The 17,531-nt window shown below is 38.2% G+C and overlaps 1 protein-coding gene across 4 annotated transcripts; it reads right to left on the minus strand.

The window, feature by feature from the left end:
• Positions 1 to 333: 333 nt before the first annotated feature.
• Positions 334 to 17,182, minus strand: LOC102236598 (transcriptional enhancer factor TEF-5-like). 4 transcript variants are annotated; one of them, XM_023332848.1, is made up of 13 exons: positions 16,925 to 17,182; positions 13,644 to 13,905; positions 7,830 to 7,894; positions 7,609 to 7,671; positions 5,692 to 5,703; positions 5,163 to 5,273; positions 4,249 to 4,292; positions 4,090 to 4,151; positions 3,871 to 4,004; positions 3,615 to 3,785; positions 3,178 to 3,318; positions 2,930 to 3,082; positions 334 to 1,962 (listed from the first exon to the last, which is right to left on the minus strand). In XM_023332848.1, the coding sequence occupies exons 1-13, from the start codon at positions 17,165 to 17,167 to the stop codon at positions 1,849 to 1,851; spliced, it is 1,575 nt and encodes a 524-aa protein (XP_023188616.1). In that variant the 5' UTR covers positions 17,168 to 17,182; the 3' UTR covers positions 334 to 1,848. The 4 variants fall into 4 exon arrangements, with proteins under 4 accessions (XP_023188616.1, XP_023188631.1, XP_023188627.1 ...); XM_023332863.1 differs by lacking the exon at positions 16,925 to 17,182 and adding an exon at positions 16,422 to 16,473 and having other exon boundaries at positions 13,644 to 13,886; XM_023332859.1 differs by lacking the exons at positions 5,692 to 5,703; positions 7,609 to 7,671 and adding an exon at positions 7,443 to 7,505.
• Positions 17,183 to 17,531: the final 349 nt, after the last annotated feature.

Here is a 17,531-nt window from a genome sequence, read left to right on the forward strand (position 1 = left end):
TAGATGGAAAAACATCTTGGTAACAGTATCATGCTGTGGAGATTTTTTTCTTCCACAGGGACAGGCAAATTGGCCAGAAAAACACTGGTAAAAAAGGCAAACCCCAAAACCTTGCAGCTGTACTTGAAACTGAAAAACAATCCTACTGCTATCAACTTAATTACGTCAAACTTAACATTGGTATATCAAATGCAACTGCTAAAAAAAAATCATAAAACGTTACGGTTGTAATATGAAGAAGGGTTTGGAAACATTTGCATAGAACTGGATACCAAGCCGGTATCCAAGCATCCCTTTTCTTGCCAAGTTATAACAATACAATAAATGAAGAACTTAACTTTTCGATTTTTTATTTGAGAATTCATTAAAAATGATAACTTGTCTTCTCGCTCTGACTCAAACAACATGTGAATTTACTGGTACAGCTTAGAAGCACAGATTTTATTCTTTGGGAGGATTTGAATAAAGGAATTATGATGCAAAGAGACACTAAAAATGCAGCACTTTTTGTCGACTCCACAATAAAAATTAAATTTAAAACAGAACCACCAGTTCTCTTGTTTATATATATATAAAAACGGAGTGAAAAGCCATGTGTACCAGTTTCAAAGATATTTTACAAGAGTGTCAGATGAAGTTTGTTAGTGTTGACAGGTAAAAATCTACCCAAATGCACTTAAGAGTGATAATAATGTGTAATCTGTACCATACATACATGAATACCCAACCTATACATCCATCCTTTATCATATTTTTCTCACCGTGTTGGTAAAATACAAAAGAAATACCTTACAAAACACATCTTATTGTTTTGGCTTAAACATAGTACCATTACAAATGTAGTGTACACATCCTATACATCAGTGCTCCTCAGCTTAGCACATTCTTATCTTTAACTCATGTGGAGGTAGAAAAACTCCAGCAAGCCCACACAGTCAGAGTAAAGACAGTCTTTTTATGTATGAACCTTTTTTCTTTAAAAAATAAAAATACATTTTGTCAATAAAAAAGTGTGAAACTAATGTGAACTTTATTTCCAAAACAGTTTGGAGCCAGTCTTCCAATAGGTTTTACCTCCCCCACTACGCATCACTGAAAACAATTAAACTACTGCTTCGATAATATTGCTTTCTCCTTACATTATAGTGTTTAAAAAATAAATACGACATGCACGTCTTTACATGTAGTGCATTATTGTCTGAGACGAGGCAGACCATCTGCAATAAGATCATTCTATCTTTGATCAAATCGATTAAAAGTCCATGATTTTCACGTAACAGAATTTGTACCTTTCAAAGATACAGAAACAATAAGACGCCAATGTGGCAGGTTACAATGACACTCACTAAAATCATTTGTTTAGAAAACATATGCTTAAACTCGTCTTACGTCAGTCTTGTCTACGATGTTAAAAACATGCTTACCACAGCATCAATCCCGCTGATCAAAAATGCTTTAACCAGATAACAAAAAGTCCCTGATGGAGTTTTGAGACCGTTTTTCCTATGCTTTCCTTTTCTGCAGTGTTTTACTCCATGTCAATGAACTCATGTTTCTAACTTAGAAAGCAAACAAAACAGAAAATGAAGAGAAAGTAAAGCAATGACAGTTGGCACGTTGTGGGATGTTGCTGCTTGCTCTGTTTGCCATCTGAAAAATGTACACATCAAACAAGCTAAAGGTACGACTAAAGTGTGACGGTTGGTCTAAAAAAAACAAAAAACAAAAAAAAAAAAACAAGAGTGCGTTCAGAGTAAAGGAGTTGGGGCTCTGTGTGCCGAGCTGGAAATAAGTGTTTTTAAGCCATTTGTATCAAAAGTCAGATGAGTCTTTGCACCAGATATGCTGCTAGTCATTAACAAGGCGATACACATGGTACTGAGCTCCATGTTCGCTTGTGGACACTTCAAACACGAAGGCAATGCACAGCAGAGTCTCCTGGGTCTCTCTGTTGGACACCACCTGATAAAGGACAAAAAGGACAACAGGAAGGTAAGAGTTTAGGAGGTTAACAGTAATAAGTTATGGTAAACAGTACATTTAAGAGAATACATAAAGTATGAATTAAACTTAAGTAGGTTGAAGAAAATTGGAAATGATTTTAAGTGATGTTGGTGTTTTTTGCTTCTGGTATGAGAGTGAATTGTTTTTGCACTTAACCTGCTGAACTTAACTTACTGAACTTTAGTGAATAAAATTTCGCATAACAATTATTAACAGGTTCTAGGAAAGTACTGAAATCTGTTTTTAAGCTAGACCTTGTTAAATATAAACTCTATAAAAACAAGCCATTTTTCTCGTACAAGTAAATTTAACGCTACAGTCTCTATTATTGCAGCTTGAAGGGGCGGTATTACTGTATGTATTTTCCAGGCTTTCTGTTATAAAAATGCTGTCTATATCAAATTTGGAAATTTGACTTTACAATTTGATGCCTTGAAATTGGTCTCAATTTCATCTTCAACGACAGTAAAGAGCTGGTTGACAATTGCAGTCATTCCCTTTCTTTAATCTTTAATCACTTTAGTCCTTCTATCCCCTCGGGCAAATTTTCTTGTTTGGTCAAAAGCTTCGCCAATGAATTTGAGTCCTAATGGCTTCTTGACTACAGTCTGTAGCATCGTAGATGTCTTCAAACCCTTTCAAAATGATGATTGTGTTTAAGGTGACTGAGGAAATTTGACATGCTAAACACCCTCTTTTTCTTCTCGTAGAAATGTCTTTCAACATTTGTTAAACAAAGTCGGCTTATTGTCTTCTAAGCCCTTAAAGAGGTTCCAGACTTCTGCTGCTATGCTCTCCGTTTTTCTGACAAGCCTGACTGCATTCACATGGTGTTGGAAGTTCCCAGTTTCTGAGCCGTTCTGACCTTTTATGTTTATATTTCTGTCATTTGTTTTTAACTGTTATATCAGATTCAGTAAAATACCTGCAGGATGGTGAAGTTCTCAAGTACACTGTTCATCATGTATTTCTCTGGGAGATGCTTGAGTTTGTGGATAAAGTTGATCATGTATTCACACATAGGTGAACGATGGATGCGGAACATGTACTTTCCTCCCTCTAATAGACCAAATTCTGTCTGCATGGGGAAAGAAACACACGCATAAGCGTGTATTAAAACACACACCCCCCCAAGTTATTTCTCTGCATCACAACAACGGTGGCTGTTCTCACCTCAACTTTCTCCACCACCTGTTTTCCAAAGGAGCAAACCTTTGTGGAAACACTGATGGAGATGCCTTCGGTCCCACTGTACTGGCTGCTCACTCCATAAAATGCACTAGGGCCCTCCTCAATGTCACCGCTCAGATCCGCCTGGAACAGGAACACCAGCCAAAAATAAATAAAGAAGCTCCCGATGACAAATAATAGCTTTGGAAGCTCATTTATTACACTGTGTATCAGAAAAAAGTGTGGCTCAGTGTTGCGTTGATTTTTCTAATATATTTCTTATTGACTTTTTGATTAACAAATTGAAAGACAGAGATCCAAGATATCCTACTTAAATATTATCTGTCTGGTGGTATCTGATGTTGTGCGATTAGCCTCTCAGTGATTTTTTTTTTTCTCCCCTCAACTCTCAGAGACAATTATTCTTTTTATGTACTAACCCAGAACTTAACGAGAAAGAACGCATTGTGAGGACCCTTTTCGTATAGCTCCTTCAGGCCGCCTTTCTTTTCTGAGAACTTGTCGTAAATCTGTCTCACGTCTATAGACTCCAAAACCGGGTCGCTGTAGCCTGGATTTGATGGTCCAATGTGAACAAAAAGGTGTTTATACTGCAGAAAGAAATATGAAAGTCAGAGAGAAGAATACAGCTTTTTTTCTTCTTCTACACACATTCTTTTCGTTATCACATAGTACCGTCTCTCTGTCTTTTTGAGACTCCATAAAAGCAGAGTACTCGAGTAAACGTAGTTTTGCAGAAGCAATGGTTCTGTCTTGCCATACAGGAGCAGCGATTGCTGTAGGCCGAGGTGGTGGCAACGTCTCATAACCTGTTGTGCAATCACACATTAAAAAAAATAAACATTTACCTGGGAGTAGCTACAATAATAGGTAAACATTATTGTGGAGTCTTACTGATTGGTGGAGGGACAGGTGCTGGTAGTGTAGTGTACGGAGGCTGTGCAAAGGGCTTGATGCTATAAATTTTAAGAATTGAAAATGAAAAAAAAAAAAACAGTTGGAAGGAAGAAATTCATAAAATTATGAAGCTCCGACTTTCCCTGCCAGACTTACTCCTGAGAATGTCCAGGCTGTCCTGGGACAGGGCCGGGCCAGTACTGAGCAACAACACAGAATGGAAACAAGTCATAAAGCATTTAGATTTTAGCAGGAACATTAAATAAAAAAATAAAAGTTGAGCGTGTCTAGTTTTTGGTAAGGGTGCTCCAATCAGGAGCCGATTGTCAATTACAAACAGCAGGATCTGCTGGGACAGATACTGAATCAAGAGATGTCCCAAAGTTGACTACATGCCATCAGGGTTATTAAAAACTGATCAAATAATTTACAGACATTGCCGCAATTTTTTTTTTTCCTGACTGCTGAGCATTAAGGCTCCACATCTGCTCAGCTTTCATTTAAACCGAACTAATTTGTTGGGGAAATCTTGATTAAACCTGTGATAACAGAGCGACTCAGATGGTCACTAGAAAACTTCATAAAAACAAAGATACTGAGCTATTTTCTCCGTATTAAAGAATAATTCTTCATTTAGGATCAGTACTGTTCTGTACCACTTATTTCTGCTCATAATATCCAAGGTTTTCACACATAATCAAATTAAAAAAAAATCAATCCTTCTACATACTGTAATTTCCAAAATTAGCAAATAAGAAAAAAATAAAATCACAAACTGTGACATGGATGGACAAATTGACAGACAGGAACTTGTCTGGATGCATTTAAAAAAGATCTGCTGAAAGAACAAGCTAAATAGACTGCAGTTATATCCGTTACTTCTAAGTACTTTTGCTGCCCTCTGGTGGAATCTGCCTAATGCTTTAAAAAAAAAAGAAGTGCATTCTCTTTTAAAATACCTGCCTGGATTTTCTGATCAACATTTTCAGTGACCACCAATAAAAATCAACCGATACAAATAACTGGCAATGAGGGCCTGATTACTGGAGCACCCTTAGTGTGTGTCTCACTCTGACTGGTGGAGGGAAGGGAGTCTGAGGTTTCATTACACTCGCTGACACAATCTGAGCCGACGACAGGTTGGCCACTGTCTGGAGTGCCTTATCTTTGGATACCTGATCCTAAATGAAAGAAGAGACACACACAGAGTAATACACAATGGTAAAAAACCATCAATTTCAATGTAGGTTAACATAAAGGTCAGACAACTTTTAAAGGATCATCTTATCCAGTGGGCCAGCCAACATTCACTTAAGGTCAGCAAGATGCAGTTACTATAAAGGACAAGACATGAAAGACAGCAAAGCAGAGCTAAGAAGCAAAAGCTGGAGGCGTACCAAGTTGGAAGAGCTAAACCATCACCAGCACTTAGCTAAAGCCACTAAAATAAAAAAAAAAGAAAAAACAAAGCAATGAGTAGTTTTTGAGTATGGCAGTAGAGCTGCAATATGAACTAGCAGTAATAAAAATGTAATGCCAACCACACAGCGCAACAAAAGCCTGAAGCAGAGAACTGGAGTTGTGTAACCAAAAACTTACCAAGTTCATGGCCTATGGCAAAAGAGACATGTAATAAATTCAATTTAGTACACTCAAAACGAAGGGGACAGATGTTGGGTAACACAAAAACTCTGTCTGCTTTGAAATTCATTTGGGGCAGTCATCACTCTGGGTTACTCTGAACTCCTCACAAATGTTGGGATTTTAAATAACTAATTATGCCCAAAGAGCCCAAAATGTGGCAGAAAAAAAGAAAAATCTATGTCAAGTCAAAACTTTCAGCAGTAATAACAATAACGTAGTGAAGGAAAGTTTGTATTTGCAGTTGTTGACAGTCTTCATGAGACCAACTTGTTTTGTTGGACTTGAAAATGTCTGACTACATTACATGGTGTGTAATGAGTGAAGACTTTGTTGAAACCAGGTTGGAATAATTTACCAATAACTTCTAAATGATGAACCACAAAATGCTCTGAAGAAGTCTAAATATTTCACTGGAAGGTTTAAGAATAAACTCAAGCAAACACTAAATTTAAAACCTTTTACCATATAAGAAAACTAACAAATCAGGGGGGGGTGACACTATGAACAACTTTTGTGACTTTAAAACTTTTAAAATATTTTGTGGTATTTATTGGGACAACAGTAAAAGTGACAAAACAGTATGTACAACCTCTTTGGAAACTCTAACTGCATTCTATCGTATTTTTAAATTATTGTTACTTATTGATGTTCTTATGGAATCAACAATGGAGAAAATAGTAAATATAAAAATCCCAACAGCACAGCCATTTTGTGGGGGTTTCAAAGCAAATTCCATTAATTGGAATTTGTCATAAAGATAAATTCTTATAATATTTTTTTTTCCAGATAAAAGATATGATAAATGCCCATTCTTAATCAGTCCTAAAGGGTGCTTACATCCACAAATGTATTTAATTTTTAAGAAGCAAGAAGTCAGTGCAAAATGATGGTAGACAACACTGCGCTCAAGGGACAAACAGGAAAAAAGTAGAGAAAGAAAAGGAAAAAATACTCAAGAATGGGAAAACAGATCAGGTTTATCTTCAAAGTGTAACCCTCAGTGAGAAGAATATTACAATGTCTTTGCTAGTGTGTGTGTGTTTGTGTTTGCAGGCATGAATGCACTTTATCATATACATAGATAAACTAACCAAGCAATGTAATCTCATGCAATTATCTGCCAGATGTCCTGAGCGAAATGAGCAGGCCAGCAAACTCTCATGCATAGACAAAAACTCTTAGCAAAAAATCTAATCCCTTGAAAAGTCACAAAATAAAGGTTCCCCCCCCCATGAGCAACGATAACAAAACTACAGCCAGCAAGCAAACATGATATTTGTGATACAAAGAAAAAAAATGTACTGTATCTAAATGTGCGCATAACACATAGCTTCACTTCTGCGTCATTAACTGCGAGTCCAAATTAAGGTTTTACTCTCATGCAGCTAAAAGCAAGAGCAGCGGCAGCAGAGCAGCGCTACAGAGCCTGAATTAATTTGACATGCAGCTGTGCAAATTAGCTGACTATTAACAAATCTAAAGGTGTATTCCACAGTTTCACAGCATGCAATCTAATCTTAGGAGAGAAGGCTTGCAAGAGCTGACCAGTGACAGTCCCTGTGGTCTGAACTATGACCAATCTGCAGTTGGAGCTTTGACAACCAACAAGTATTTTTTAACTCTATTACAATACAATAGGTTTAGTAAGATTTGAGCGACATGCAGAACAACGCTGCCAGCACTGCAAAGTCAGTACGCCTGTGTACCTTCAGCTTAGACTGAAATTCACGAGACTTTCTCTTGGCCAACACTTGCAGGTGACTAGAGACCTGAAGAAAGACAGGATGAAGGGGAAAGGATGGAAGGAAATGGGGAAAAGAAGGAGGACTGTAACTACAGAGGATAGAGAGAGTTGATGCCACGGGAACCCACCTTGATGCTCGCCTGGTATTCACGTACCCGCTTACGTGCCAAAACTTGAATGTGACTAGATACCTTTGGGGTCAAGTTTAACCCCATGAAAACAAAAAGGAGGATCTTTCAATTTAGAAACAACCAAGATGGCATCCATTTTTGTGAGTGACTAAACATGTGTAATGTTCTACAAAACACCGCTGGAAATATGCGTATTGTCCAGAAATATCTGTGCTTACCTGTTTGCGAGTACGTGTCTTTCCAGTTCGAAGCTTTATATAGCGAGCTATCAGCTCATTTCGACCTAGAATCCAGAGGAGAAACAAGTGATTAAAAGAAGCAACAAAAAGGGAGCTGAGTACGTGTGTCTCATTTTAATAAAGTTACAAGTAATTCAATCTTAGTTCTACACCAAGTTTGATAACGGATGACATCAGCACTATCCCGTCCAGACCACTCCAACTCCACAAATTTGTCAGCTCCCCCTTCACAAGATGCCGCTCTGGGAAGTTGCCCAAGTCGCCCACACCAGAAACCGACAGACACTGCAAGTCCTTTATAGTAAAGAACTCACAGAGCAGGTATATTCACTGAAGCCAAAAGCTAAAATTAAAGTGAATCCTTTTGTTTTAATCCCTTGACTATTTTGCAAAAGAAGCAAGTGCAACTTTACTGATGGCTCTAGTTAATTGTAAGATGTCTCTGAAAAAAACAAAATAAAAAAGGCTTTTGTTGATCCAACCCAGCACTCATTACACAATTATAATCTCTGGCAGGCTTTGCATATCTGTGGCTTCACAATGTCCCCATTAAAAGCTTCATAGGCCTGGTTTGGCCTTCCTTCCTGGCAGAGCTCCAAAACAAATGACAAATAGGATGTATGAAAAAAAAAAAAAAAAAAGTAGTGAATGTCTGCACGGGTGACTACAGACTGCCTGTTCATCACTTTCTTCCTTTGCCTCACTAGCTACAAATCAGCCATGATGATCTGATCGTAAAGTGGTGAGCAACTCACTCTGCTGCAAGAAGGTTAACTGGAGGTGTAATGGTTGATCCCATATGTGTAGCAACATCATCAGCAAATAAAACGATGTGCTTTTCTTGGAAGTGACTGAGCCCCTTGGGGACTCTGGATGAGTCACATCAGTTAACTTACCAGCAACATAAAATTCCCCAAAAATCCTCAAAAAGAGGTTGACTCAGACAAATCAGACCACTCCAACTCCCCAAACACAAGGACACAAAGTCCTTCCTGCCTACTGCTGCTCCTTATAAGGTCAGTGACTTTTCTTTTGAAGTAGTTGATTGCAAAACTGAAAATGAGGAGCATAGGGCATAAAAACAAAGACCCAGAAACAACACTGAAAGCCCGGGGGATCGTTTACTGGCAGACAGAAATGGTGCCTTTAAACTCAATGTAGATTAAATAAAGGACTGCTGTTCATTTCACAAGGGCTGATGTAGAAATAACCTCCAAGATTTTACTCCTGGGAATTTGTGCCAGTGATGATCTCACCTGACGAGGCCCGACTGCCCATCTGTTCCTGCTCCGTCATCTAGAGCATACTTACCAGTTAGCGTTGCTATGTGGCACATGAATAATACAGCAAAAAGGCCTACTAGCCACTGCAACAATTGGCTAGAGCTAGACATGGGCCGGTCAGCGGCCAAAGGTATTCAAACCCTTAAAGTTAGGTTTAAAAAGTGATTACATTTATCCTCCTATGATTTGAAAATATTTTATTGATATGCCACGGAAATTGCCGGAGTTTTCTCCAGCATCATAGAAAAGCACAGTGATGCTCAGCAAAGGTCAGTCAATTGTAAATATAAATGCAGGAGAAGCAACACTTATTTCTCTTAATACAATAATGCTTTTTAACTCTATCGTTGGCAAGTGACTAAGTGTTTTGTACTGCAGCCTGGCTACCTGAACAAATAGCCCGACTCCTCAATTAATATCAGTTATATTTTATACTTGCATTAGTCTAGGAAGCAGAGCTATAAAAGGTAATATTCAGTGCATTAAACATGTGAAAACTACACCTTAATTTAGTGTATTTATTCAAAAGTTTTGCTCAAGTCAGTGGATCAAAATCATAATAAATATTAAAGAGATGAACCAGAAAAGTTGCAAGTAGCTATTCCCCCCCATCAGCTCTAAATCATAAAAGAAATGGTCAAATAGTGAAAAGTAGTAATCTTGTTTCCAATTTATCACTGCCAACATTTTTTTATCTATAAATTACTTAACTAAGAACATGAGTTTAAAATAAATTAAATAGGTAAAAAACATGTGTGTTGCTTCATAAGTTGGGATAACTTTGTAATTTCTCAGTCTTCTGTTAATGAAAACTACTTATCACAAAATTTGTAAAAAAAAAAAATTCTTTCTCATCTGGGATAGCTCCAGAAAAAAACTCCAAACATAATAAACAAACACAAAATGGAAAACATATGGTAAAATCTCAAAGAAAACTGCAAATTGATATTGGACAGAACAAGCCTGTCAAAGCATATCAAGCTAAATATTACAATCACACAACAGCAATAATTAATGTAAGATTTCAGGAGCAGTGGGAGTAATTGCTTTTTCTTTAGAGGTAGAAAAAAATAAAATATATATATATATATATATATATATATATATATATATATATATATATATATATATATATAACAAATACAGAGACATATTTATTCAAACTAATGTGTGAAGTTTAGTGGATTGAGATATTTATTTAAAAAATGCACATTGTTTTACTGTTGTTCCTTGATTTCAATTTATTCTTTTTAAATCTGACTGTAAAAAGGCAACGAGTAAAGACTTTACAACTGGCGTTAAAACGGTGCATATGACGAGCATATCTGCACCATTTGAGTCACCAACAATTGATTTATAAGAAGGCAGTCTTACACCATAAGCAACTTTAGTTGCGAGAATGATATGAAAAATATTGTGACTAACCCTCCCACTCCGACTTTATCATTTCTTGTGGGGGAGAAAACAACGAGTGGGAGTGATGTGTCAGAAGCAAGTTCTACACCTGAATAAACTTCTGCTTATTTTTAAGTGTTTTGCAGCGTTTTTCCTACCATTATTCCCTACCATTATGCACCACGCCCCGCCAACGGGACCGCTCGCCGTGCAGCATGCAGTAATTGACGGTATTAACAGTTAAAGTTATTGCCTTTACCAGCATAAGTACCGCCAGATCTCGTGAGCCATTTCTGTTCCTACATGGTCGATAGCCATCTTTCAGCTCTCTCTCAAGCTCGGTTTAGAGTAGACGCATCATTGTGAACTTTCAAAAGCGTCAACATCAAAGTTGATAAAAGCTGAATGGAAACGCGTGCTTCTACTCCGTTTTCTGCGATGCTAGCACGTGATGAGTCGGGTAGGCTAGCACGAGGGCGAACACCGCCAGCAAAAGGACAGCTCACACAAAAACAGCTGCAAAAAAACTGCAATACTGATATGGATATCAGCGTTATTTTAAGCATATTGAATTGTGTTTTGGTTGCAGTACTTGCAGGTAGCAGCAGGAGTTATACTCTTGTACCTTCGCATATGGCGAAGGCTAAGTGCTTAATGTCCTAGATAAGCTCAAGTGCAACTTCAATGGCAGTTAAATACATTTTATTTGTGTCAATTGCCGTTATTCAATTGCTCTACATACTGATTGTAGTTATTAAAAGAAAGAAGAGGTGCACCTATTGCATTTTTATGGACAATAAAAAACTATTTGTGGGCTAACTGTTTCTAACTTGCTTCTGCACTAAATATAGCAAAAAAGTTGCAAAGTTGGCAACAGTAGGAAGACTATTGTCAAACACAGCCCTCTCTCAGAGCCTTGTGGTAGTAGAAAACATCAGTTGCATGTGCAAGAATCGATAGATCGTTGATCACATAAAATTAAAGAAATTGGGGATGATCAATCATTGCCCTCCACCAGGGCCAGGTCTCTAGGGGAAACACTGAGCAGTGCTACTCTGCTGTCCTTTAAGTTGGTTAGGAAATGCTAAGCTGTTGTTCTGTGAAAACAAATCTGGGTGTAATAATAAAAATTAGCACAGCTTTTAAGCGCCACAATGCTGAAACAAACTTATCTGTGACATAGGTGTTTTGTTTTTTTTTTCCCCTCATAGCACATCACCTAATGAAGTAGAGGCTGAAGCGGATGAAAATGCTAATAAGTGACTGATCAACATGACTGGGATTCTTAGATGTGAGCCAAAACCTTCATTAATATAGGAATAAAATTCTATTCCACATACTCTTCTTAAGGCCCTGAATGCACCCTGGTGCAAACAGACAGAGAGTACAATGAACATGCACATACAGTATATTAAACTGAATAAAGCAGACCAATGTAAACAAATTTTTAAGCCATCAGTGCATAAACAAAAACAAACAAAATGACACTTTCCACGCCAACTTGACCTAAAACGTCAACTCGCTCTATCCTTTGATCTTGTTACTACTGGCTGCCCTCTGACCCCAAAGCCAAATACTTCTCTCCAAAACTACCTGCAGACAGATCACTAGTCGACAAACTAAGAGGTCTCTGTAAAAAGGGAAGACAACAAAACAAAGCTCTATAATGCAGATATGGCCAATAAAAAACCTTGTGCAAGCGGTAAACATAAACAGGGTCTAAAATCAGAACCTGCTGAGGTCCAAATGAAGGTTATTTTTGGATTACATTGATAAAGTGAATGTTTTAAAGATAAAATCAGTTTTTGGTTATTTATTATTGCGTTTCAAATCTGCAGCAAGTTAAAAAGAAAGAACAGAATAAAAACAGAAATGGAAAGGTGGACAGAGAGCAAGAAACATAAACTGAAAAGTGAATTCATACAGCCCAGAATGCCTTCTTCATGACGTCCACCAACAAAGTGTGGCTAAAATACGATGCAAACCGGAACATCAAAAAGTGATTTATTTCAGTAATTCAACTCAAACTGTGATCATCCTGTTTTTTATAGGATCATTACATACAGGGTGATAGATTTCAGAAATAATTTGGAAGATAATGGATTATAGCCAAAACCCTTTATTCTTATTACCAGAAAAACACCAGAAAAGATCAATAAATGTTACGTCAAGACTTCCACAGTAATGTGGAAAACAGCTGACTTGACAGTTGTTCAGCAGACACTCCCTCAGAAGGAGGGTAAGCCACACAAAGTTCTACATCCAAGCATATTAAAGGAAAGCTTGACAGAAGGAAAAAGGATGGTAAAAAAAAAAAAAAAACGTGCACAAGTAACAGGAGTTAAATCAGCCTTGACAAGATTGTTAAGCAAAGTCCAGTCAAAACACTGTGAGGAAGATTCGCAACTAGAATCAGCGCTTCAAAAGCCACCACACAGATATATCTAGGACATGAGCTACAACTGTTGCATTCCTTGTGTTAAACCAATCCTTGGCCAGGCAACGTCAGAAGTACTTTACATGAGCGGCGCATAAGAAAAGGATTGGAGTGTTGCTCAGTGCTCCAAACTTTTTTTTTCTTTTCCACAGAAAAGTACATTTTGTATTTCAGTGGAAATCAATGTCCCAGAGACCAGCGGAAGAGTGGAGAAGGCCAAAATCCAAGCTGCCTGAGGTCCATCACCAATGAGGATTTACAGGAGAAAGTTATCTGTTGGTGTCGGTCCACTAAGTTTTACCGACTCCAAAGTCACCCTAGATTGTGAGAACTTCATGCTTCCCTTTGCTGAAAAGCTCTATGGAGAGGCTGATTTCATCTTCCACAGGACCCCCAAAAGTACCAATGCCTGCTTCAATGACAAGAGTACCGCTGTGCTTGCTGGTCAGTACATGTGCAAAGGAAAAATTTGCAGACAGACAGCTAATCCAATTGAGTTCATACACTATATTCTATCCAGTACATCATTTTCATTAGGCCAGCAACACATTTAGGAATACGCCCATTTTCGACAGTTTTGTCTGTGATTATGCTGTACTTAAGACGTAGAAGACAGGAATTTAAGGAGTGAAAAGAAAACTGGCCATCATAATTATCTCAGGACAGAAATCTTCTTACCATACATCTTGCCCTCATCTGAAAGTATGATCTTTCTCCTCCCGCAAGGAGGGTAGATGGCCAGCGCTTCTTGAAAGCTCTGCTCAATGTCTGGACTCCAGACGCCTTCTGGGTCGCCATCCAATCCACGGTCAGCCCCATCTGCCAGTCCCTCTCCGTTCCCGCTCTCCTCCTGCGCCCCATCAGGGCTGCTTCGGCAACTCCACTCCGACGCAATGATGACGGTTCCAGCTACACACTCACCTGCAGCACATGAAATGTCCTTATGATAATTATTAGAGTTTTCTATGGGGGGGGGGCTAAAAAAATGTTTTATTGCACTTATATCTATTAGATTTATCATGATGGATGCGAGTCGCTTATGATTGGTGTTCATTCAAAACCTAATTATATCATAAACAGAGGAAAAAAATTCCAATTTAGAATGAGTTTTCCCTTCACATTAAGAACATCCGAGTAGAATATACCACAATACCAGAGGAAAGAGAAGTAATTATTTTTGAAGGGGGTAAATTTAGACTAAAAGAGCCTGCAATCAGCAAGGTTTACAGCAGTGGAAGTAATAGTCCATGACTGCTTTGAAAACGCAATCAAAGTTAAAAAAGAATATCTTAAAATAAATCTGAACATACAAACTGAAAATGTTCCATGTAAAAGCAAAAAAAAAAAATAAAAAAAAATGTAATGGTAAAGAAGATTCCCCTTCTAAACCACAACACAGACCAGCAGTGAGAAGTAATTACTGCCAACATTAACAGCTGCAGAAAAATCTAAGGATTTACATAAAGAAAGGAAAAAATTTCCCCCACACCCCCCAAACAAAAATTGTAATTATTTGCTACTTCCTTAGTGAGAACTAACCAAAAGAAAGTAGGGCATGAAGACTAGACTTTAAAAAAAATAATAAAAAATCATGGAACAGTTTAGTTTGCACCAAAATACATTAAGAGACATGCCGTCATAGGAACCTTCCAGCAAGTCTTCTGGTACAAATCTACTCTGCATCACTAGAATCGGAACCAAACAGAGAAGCAGCATTCAGTTTTTATGCTCCACTAATCTGGAATAAACCTTCAGAAAACTGTCCTGAAACCCATTTGCTTATTACATGAAGCATCTGTAGTCCAACTTTTCTTTCTTCCCCTTTAGTTTGCCATTGAAATAAACTAATTTTTTCATGTTTTGCCCTTTGAACTGTCTTGTTGCTGACATGTGCTACACAAATAATCTTGTCCTGCCAAGACTTAAAAAGCAAAACAATTTCGGGATAACCACCCAGTAATGCTTTACTGCAATGTTCAAGATGTGCAGATGTATTAACAATGTTTCCACACCGAATTATTATGGCTAACGAAATTAGAAAAAAAGACAAATTCTAACTCAATAAATACTGACAAAACCAGATTTTGTTCAGATAGTCGTCTTAGAGAAAACGGTTTGAAATAAATTACACTCTCTTGTCATAAGGATGCCCCAAGTCTCCTTTGAATACAGACACACATTTACTATGTGAAAGCTGCTGGACGTGTAATGCTTTCCAGATTGGTGCAAAAATGATCCCAACCACAAAACAACCCCAGACCATCAGTGTGGTCTCTGAACTTCCCCTGCTGTGTTGGGCTCATACTATACACTATGCTTACAGACTTCCCAGATTCAGCCTCTGCTGAAAGGGTCGAATTGTTTCCACAGCGATCAGACATAACTGAATGAATGCATGAAAAAGATTTAATGTGTGATACGCAAGCGGCTCCGAAGATGTTTCACATGCATCCTTGTTTCTCTTTCTATTGACGATTAAGCTCCAATACTCCCTCTCAAAGATTAATACGTTGTAATATCTAACAAAAAAAAATTACACTCGGATGAGAAGACACTTTAAATATCCAAAATAAACAAACAAAGACACCCAAAACAACAAATAAAATTAATGACTTAATCCTTTACAGCCCTTTAACAATCAGCATTCAACAATTTCAAATTTAGCCATAGCATACATCAGGTAGTTTATTTCACCAGCTAACTATAAACTTTATAGAGATGCACTAATCAATAAACCAGGGCTCAAAAATAGCCCATTTTAATTTGATCGGCTCTGATAAAATCTCAGCCCGTTTTTGATCAATACATCAAAAGCATAAATAGAAAAATCTTTTTTTTTTTTTTTAAAAGGGTCATTTTTGTTTTGTCTGCTTGATTGAAAACTGCTACCTAAAGAAATTAAATCACTTTTTTAAAAATCTTTTGAGTGATTTACCTCTTAGGAGAAAAAAAAAAAAATCAGAATGGTGTCAGGCTTTAAAGAAAACAGCGCGCCACTAAAAGGCAGTGTTTTTATTGCAACTGATTTGTACGTTCGCTAATCTGCAGCATTGCAGCCCGAATAGCTCCAAATGGCAGTGGAGGCGAATGTTGTGGCATTATGGTCAGGAGGCACATGTGGTTCTGTCGTTTTCATTATAGCTCCCAGTGGCCAAAAGGTCAGCTGCTCAGTGCAGCGAGGAGCCAGTAAAGCACCGAGCTAAATAAAACTATGAGCTCAGCAAACTTTGAAAGGACACATGCACGGTACGGGCTCCCTTTTGCACCAATGGAAGCAGCGGGGGGGGACACGATTACTCAAGCTCCGTTTCATCACAGATTTCATCGGCAACTTCAGATGAGCGCCGCAACAAACCTTGTAGAAATCTGACCGTCGAGCCTCGTTACCAACCACAGATCACAGCGCAAAGAAAATGGAAATCAAGCGTAGTTTCTGTCGTGGCTTGATATACTCACATAGTAGCGAAACTTTCCCAACAGCAGCAGCTAGCATGGGGAGGGAAAATGAAGCCGTTTAGCGAAATGTAAGTTGGGCAAAACTCAGAAGAAGGAAACACACACATTACATCTGCCCTAAAAAGGTTACAAACAACCCATAATTGTGTTACAGTTCAGAAAACGTCACTGTTAGTTTTCTATTGGGTAAAATGAAGTTGCTTTACTCCTTCGAAGTGCTATGCTAGTTTGTTAGCTTAGGCGCTAATCAAACCGTAACAAACTGCAAACTAAGTCTCGAGGACATTTAAAAGTGATTAGTTACGGGCGACAATGGCTTATCACAAACAAGACATACTGCCTGTTAAGCACACGGGACTCTTGATTCAGCAAATCCGCGGCGGGAAAATGCTAAATATGTCAAATATCCCAAAACTTCCAGCAAAGGCGAAGCAGCTGCTGCGGCGTGAAAAAAAAAAAGTTGCTGCACACAACAAAGAAGGATATCTGGGAGCTGCACTCACCTCGCAACGGCTTCCGCGCTCTGCTCTTACAGGGACAAAACTTCTTCTCCCCCGTAAAACCCTGTTTCTGCACAACACTGGGCTCTGGAATTCAACAGCAGGAACAATAGAACAGAAAAAGGTGGAATGTATTTTATAAATTTGGTATGAAATCAGGGCTCGGAAAGAAAACGCGCAGAGGCGTGGCGTCGAAAACACTCGACACGCAAAAGTTTTGTGGCTTCCAGCGCAAACTCCTCCCATGACGGAATGGGAGACTCCTGATTAGAGATGACTTCTGCAGAGGGAGACTGGTGGCATACTCGCTGCAAATTTCCTGCCTGGGTTAGTCATAAAGAAAGCGCACATTAATAACTTTTGATGGTGGAGGAGCAACAGCAGCCGTTTTTAAAGGGGCCTTAAGCAGAATTTAATTCTGGGGCCCACTTTCTATTAAGATTATTACCACAAGTCACATTCTGAATCACTGTTTTATATTGTACTTGTGTTATCACAAGAGCAGTGTGTATTTAGCAAAATTTAAGAGCCTAAAATCAAATTCCATAAACTGACCGTTCAGTAAAATGTGTTTTGATTGACATCTTCATCAGTCACTTTAGATTAGTCA

This window comes from Xiphophorus maculatus, chromosome 1 (assembly GCF_002775205.1).
Source record: "Xiphophorus maculatus strain JP 163 A chromosome 1, X_maculatus-5.0-male, whole genome shotgun sequence".
NCBI lineage: Eukaryota > Metazoa > Chordata > Actinopteri > Cyprinodontiformes > Poeciliidae > Xiphophorus > Xiphophorus maculatus.